The sequence below is a fragment of the Nannospalax galili genome, unplaced genomic scaffold, assembly GCF_000622305.1.
Source record: "Nannospalax galili isolate Female #2095 unplaced genomic scaffold, S.galili_v1.0 scaffold212, whole genome shotgun sequence".
In the NCBI taxonomy this organism is placed as follows: Eukaryota; Metazoa; Chordata; class Mammalia; order Rodentia; family Spalacidae; genus Nannospalax; species Nannospalax galili.
In genome coordinates, this window is record NW_008333884.1 from 4613981 (window position 1) to 4620677 (window position 6697).

Below are 6697 nucleotides of genomic sequence, written 5' to 3' on the forward strand. Positions count from 1 at the left end.
CCTTTGGTGTTTGGGTGGAATACTCGGTAGATATCTGTTAAGTCCATTTGATATATGGTTTTGTTTAATTCAGATGTCTCTCTGTTAAGTCTCTGGCCTGTTGACCTATCTAATGAATACGGTGGTTTATTGAAGTCACCTACTGTTAATGAGTTGGGGTTAATCTGGGTCTTAAAGTCCTGTAGTATTGTTTTTATGAAGTTGGGTGCACCAGCGTTTGGTGAATATATGTTCATGATTGTCATATCTTCTTGACTCATTGTTCCTTTGATCAAAATGAAGTGGCTCTCTTTGTCTCTTCTGATTGGTTTTAGTTCAAAGTCTATTTTGTCCGATATTAGGATTGCTACTCCTGCTTTTTTCTTAGTGCCATTTGCTTAGTATATTTTTTTCCATCCTTTCACTTTGAGATAGTGTCTGTCCTTGAAAGTGAGATGAGTTTCTGCTGGTCTTTTGGACATGAATTCCTTCAGCCTATTTATGTCATGGAAGATTTTTCTTTCCCCTTCGACTATAATAGACATTTTGGCTGGGTATAGTAATCTGGGTTGGCATCTGTGGTCATTTAACACTGGGAATACTTTGGTCCAGGTTCTTCTGGCTTTCATAGTTTACACTGAAAAGTCAGCTGTAATCCTAATGGGTTTTCCTTTATATGTGTCTTGTTTCTCTTTTGCAGCTTTCAGAATTGTCTCTTTGTTTTGTATGTGTAGTGTTTTTACTATGATGCTCCGTGGAGAGTTTCTTTTCTGGTCCTGTCTGTTTGGTGTTCTCTGTGCTTCTTGTATTTGTATGCGCATGTCTTTCTTTAATTTTGGGAAGTTTTCTTCCACGATTCTGTTGAAGATCTGGTCCATGCCATTACCTTGGGATTCTTGTCCTTCATTTATGCCTATGATTCATAAGTTTGGTCTTTTTATGATGTCCCACATTTCCTGCATATTCCATTCTTATGATTTCTTAAATTTTTCATAATCTTTGCTTGAGTGGTCTAGTTCATCCACTTTTTCTTCCAGTCTTGATACTCTGTTTTCCATTTCATTCATCCTATTGGTGAGGCTTTATCCTGTCGTTTCTAGTTGGCTTATGGAGTGTTTCACTTCGTTCTTATTTCAGACTGAGTATTCCTCAATATTTCTAGCTCTTTTCTGAATTCATTCAGAAGTTTATCCCTATCTTCCTTCAGCTCTATGGAGTTCTCACTGTACTCTTCTAGAGGACTATTGGTACTTGGTGGGGATATGTTATTTTGGATTTTCATGTTATTATTTTTTCTCTGTGATTTTGACATGTGAATTTTTTTGTAGTTTCTGATTATTGTGTGAGACTCAGTCCTTCAAGTTTAGGTCTGTTTCTTTTTGTGAACTTTATGTGTCTTTGTGGTTTACTTTTTGGGCATGAAAAGCTGGTTCGTCTAAGCTTCTGGTTCTCTCTTTTGAATTTATATTGGAGTGGCTGGATTGCTTTTGTCTTCAGGAGTTCCCACAGAGCCTCAAGTCAGATGAGGGTCAGATGTTTTCGGGCTTTCTCCTAAGGTCTGGATCCCTCCAGGAACGATTTTGGCCTCAGGAATTTGGGGGTTGGACTGGCCTGGGAGCCTGGCCCAGGAAAGATGCTGGTCTAGGGCAACTGGTGGCTGTGCCACCCAGAGATACAAAGGCAGATAGGTGGGAAGAGGCCCCAAGGATTCCTGGGGGCTGCACTGAGGAGCTGGGTTGTTCTGGATGCAAAGGATCAGAAGGATCAGGAAGTGGAAAGGTCAGCCCCTGCATCCCAGAAAGAGCTTAGATTTTTTTTGAGACAGGATCTCATCTGGCCCATGTTGCCCTTGAACTTGGTATGTGGATGAGGGTAGCTTCAAACTCCTTATCCTCCCTCTGCAACTTCCTTAATGTTAGGATTATTAACATATGTTACATGCCCATCAGAATTTTAGAATTATGAACAGTACAAAACCATTTTCCTTGATAAAGTTCCTAATAAGTACAGTCAATAGATTAATGCATCTTTCTACTCCAAGAGAAGCTTCTTGGAGCAGAAGGCAATTAACACAGAGACCCACTACTGGTCAACGTGCAGAGAATACAAGGCTGAGGAATGCTGATCCCTAAACCAGATACCTATATTACACCCTCTCCTCTCAAGGCTCATTAGAGAAGACTGGGTAGAAATATTCTAAGAGCCAGAGGTGGTGAATGAATACAAGGAAATCATGTTTTCCAGACACCGTAGGGCTGTTACACACAAGAACCCATTATGATTTGTGACAGCATGCACAAGACCAAGCCAGACAAAATCCCAGCATGGATGGTGGAAGTGGACAAGAAGCCACAGCCCTACATGGGGCCCATGGCAATTGGTGGCTGCTCGGAGAGGGAGACTCTGTTTTCTTTAAGGGTGTGATACCAGGTAGGTTGACCAGGCTCCAGGGGATGGACCCACACCCATGAGCATTTGGGAAACACAAATTAGACTTGATAGGTCTTAAAAATAATAGAGGAGATTAACTGAAAGGGTTGGGATGTGTGGTGGATCTGAGCAGAGGTCGGGGAGGGTGTCTGAATATGATCAAAATACATTGTGTGAAATGCTCAAATAATCAATAAAATATAATTAAAATATGAATGAGAATACATTCTGAGAAATACATTGACAGGCAATTCCACCGATCATATCAACATCATAGAATGTAGTAACACAAACAAGATGGTGAAGGCTAATCTCTTAATATGTTGTCTTGATGTCATCCACACCTGAGTAAACACAAGGTGTGTGCTGCTGCTGCCAGTTTACAGAGCATACCGTGATACATAAACTTTTAATTTTGCAAGTGGGATGAATAATGACAACGTGTGTAGTATAGTGTATGCATAAACAGTAGCCTAGTTTTTTTTTTGCCACCATCAGTTAAAAGGTTTTTTTTTTTAAATTAACAAAATAAGTGCATGAGTGTTTTGCTTAAATTTATGTGAGTGCACCATGTACATGCAATGTCCTTGGAGGCCAGAAGAGGATGCCAGATCATCTGGAACTTTTTTTGAGACAGCGTTTCACTGTGTTCCCCTGGCTAGTTTGGACCTCATATGTAGACCAGGTTGACTTCACACTCAAATAGATATTCCTGTCTCTGCCTCTGCCTCTGGAGAGTTGGGATTAAAGTCTGAGACACAGCTCCAGGTTCAGCATCAGCTTTTATGTACTGTGCAGAACTCTCTGTGCTGTACTTTCCCACATAGTCACTGCAGTGGGTTTTTTTTTTCCACACCAGTGTTACCACAAACAAATGAACAACATGTGTGTGATCAAAGTAAGACACAAGGTTATAAAATAATAGGAATTTTCATATCTGTAACAATCTTTCTGAAAATATTTTTTACAATGTATAACTCTAAAATATCTTTTAAAAAGTTGTAGGACAGATACATAGCACACAGTGCAGGCCTTGCCAGAACTTCTCTCCTGACCTAGGCAGGCCCCAAACTTACAATCATCTTGTCTTAACCCCCTGAGTACTGGTGCTACAGGAATGTACCACCAGGCCCAGCATTTAGATTTTTCAGATACAGAATCCAAAACTAAGAGGTTTTATAGAAAGTCAAAGAAAATATAAAGCTAAAGCAGAAAGTAGCACAGGAGAAGGAAAGTTTCCGTGTTCTAAGTTCAAAGTGCCCAAGATACTAGCCAGAGATACTACTCCTGAGTATCCAGAAGATAGAGTGTTAAAACACCTTGAGTCCTGGCCCAGGCGGTGATATCTCAAAGGGAAAAGCCTAGGAGACAGGCAACTATCTTTAAGCGACTTCCAAAGCTCTCCTGTGGCTCTAGCTCTGAGAAACTATGAAAACCAAGGTAAGGATCCAGGAAGGAGAGCAGTGATAAGGCACAGTGGGATCTAGACATGAAATGCTTGAGGTAGAATTTTCAGCAGAGAGGATTGAGAACACCTTCATTTTCCCTACAGAAGTCATTTGCCCCAGGAACAGATTTTACCCATAAGAATTCTGACCAGTGCCCCCTTCATGTCTTTGTTACGTAGGCTGTAAATGAAGGGGTTCAGCAGGGGAGTCACCACTGTGTACATGACAGCAGCTGCTGTGTTCTCTACCACTGAGTTGGAGGAAGAGGATGAGGGGCACAAGTAAGCCCTGATCACTGTCCCAAAGAACAGGACCACCACAGCAAGGTGAGACCCACAGGTGGAGAAGGTCTTGTACCTTCCCTGGGCAGAGGGGACTTTGAGGATAGCTGAAATGATGCGGATGTAAGAAACAAGGATGAGCACAAAGGGGAGTAAGATGACTGTTCCCCCCAAGTACAGAAGCACAAGCTCATTGATGTGCGTATCAGAACAAGATACCTTAATTACAGGTCCCAGGTCACAGAAGAAGTCGAGAATGACCTTCTTAGAGCAGAAGGAGAGCCGGAAAACCAGGAAGGTGTGTGTCATGGCAACAATATTTGTAAGGGTCCAACAGGCCAGCACCAAGAGCATGCAGTGCCGGAAACTCATGATCATTGTGTAGTGGAGAGGGTGGCAAATGGCCACATAGCGGTCATAGGCCATTGTGGCCAAGAGGAAGCTGTCCATGTCCCCGAAAGTCAAGAAGAAGTAGAGTTGAGCCATGCATCCTGCATAGGAGATGGTCCTGCTCTGGGTGTGGATGTTCACCAGGGCCTTGGGCACAGTGGTGGAGGTGAAAAGGATGTCAGTGCATGACAGGCTTGCAAGGAAGAAGTACATGGGGGTATGGAGTCGCACATCAGTACCGATGGCCAGGACAATGAGCAGGTTCCCAGCCACAGTGACCAGGTACATCCACAGGAACAGCAGAAAGAGGATGCTCTGCTGCTCTGACCGCTCTGAGAGTCCCCAGAGGAGGAACTCGAAGGTGCTGGTCTGATTCTGTCCTGCCATGAGCCCAGAAGTCAGAGAAGATCTCAAGTGAGCTCTATGAAACTTCTGTAATTATTTCACTCTAGATGACCACTGAGCTTGTCTGTGTCTGAACCCTAGAGAAGAGAGAATGGCAGTGTTCTCATACTGTCCATCTGCTGTGTGCATAGGAAGGGTAATACAGCCTGCCAAGATGCTATTCCAGAAGTTCTAGAAGATGCCATTCACGGGAATTGAAATAGATGTCCTGCACATCTCATCTGACCCAAATATCTTTACTTGTACTTTGGTTTTACTTGGCTATACGGTGAGGGGCCAAGAAGCTTTCATTCACCCACTTTAAGACATTCTATCCTCCAAACCTGCTCCAGTGCCAGGCAAATAACACAGTGATGATCCTACATGTTAGCCAATTTTCAGTCCCAAGGGGTAACTGCTTACACTGAACTCTCACAACTTTTTCAAGATAATCTAGGAATGTTTTAGTTTGTCTTTCATTTTTGAAGAATAACTTTCCTGGACTCAGAATTCTTAAGTCTTTTCGTTTCAGAAATGAAAATTTCATGGGTTCTTATATGAAATCTGTTATTACTCTTATTGAGAGGTTTCTATTTTTATTTTTTATTTTGGACACAGTGTTGGATGAGTATGGATGGGCAGTGGATTTGAGAGTTGAGGAAAAGTAAATATGATCAAAATAAAATGTATGAAATTCTCAATTAAAAAACTTAAAAGAAAAAAAGAGAATGCTTACAAAATTTTATCACCCAGTTCTCTTTGAAAACATTCTCAGATCCAGGCTGGATCTGTTTGGATCCATCTATGCCCTAAAGCGAGTTTTCTGAAGATAACTTCACACTACGCATTCCTCTAGAAGTCAGTGCTCAACAACCAGATGACTATTAAATAAAGATTCATTCTATATATACTAGGCTTCAAGGTGTCTATGGGAAAAACAAAAGCATAACCTCAACTTAACAGAATCTCAAAGTTGGCTGGAAAGACAGAGATAGAGATGAGAGATGAAAGATGAGAGAGAGAGAATATGAATTTATGGTACATGTGACAGAATGAGTTTGTGATACTAGTAACAAAGTGAGATTAAGGCTTCTGGCATACAAATGTGGATAAAAGTTTTACAAATATGTATGCTATTAAGAAATGACCCATTACATACAGATTATAGAAAATACCACAGATATTTCTCTTCAAGGTGTCAAATAAACACAAGGAAGAAATCATAACATCTAGTTTTCATAAGCTCAGAATGGGTTGGACACACATGCCATGTGTATGTGAAACACACACACACACACACACACACACACACACACACACACACACCAGAATCTGTGATACACAAATCAAGGTAGAATAAAGTTTCTGGTATGTGGCTGAGAGTTTACAGATGGGTGTAGACAGCATAGTGAAGACAATTCTGGACCAAAGACTGGAAAGGAGCAAAGTGGGAAAGGGAATAAGTTGATATCAACTATGGGAAAGTTTTGAATGGAAAGCAAAAATTTGGAACTTAAGAGCTTAAAGCTCAAGAACTTTTGTCACTCTAAGTCAGATCAAGTGATTAAAAACTAAGGAAAGAAAACACTAAAGAAAATAATAAATATGTATGTGAATTGTGCATATGATTGTATTTAAATAAAGGAAACAAGCACACCTTTAATTTATAGAAAACACTGTATATTAGGACACAAAGAAAATCACAAATAAATAAGTAAATAACAACACTAACAGAAATTCCACTTATCTCTTGCAAGGTGTAATAAAAGTTAATTGCAGAAATTG

The 6697-nt window shown here is 40.7% G+C and overlaps 1 protein-coding gene across 1 annotated transcript; it reads right to left on the reverse strand.

The window, feature by feature from the left end:
• Nucleotides 1-3964: 3964 nt before the first annotated feature.
• LOC103730540 (olfactory receptor 1P1-like) lies at nucleotides 3965-4915 on the reverse strand. Its single transcript, XM_008828820.1, has one exon. It carries the CDS (start codon nucleotides 4913-4915, stop codon nucleotides 3965-3967), a length of 951 nt encoding a protein of 316 aa, XP_008827042.1.
• Nucleotides 4916-6697: the final 1782 nt, after the last annotated feature.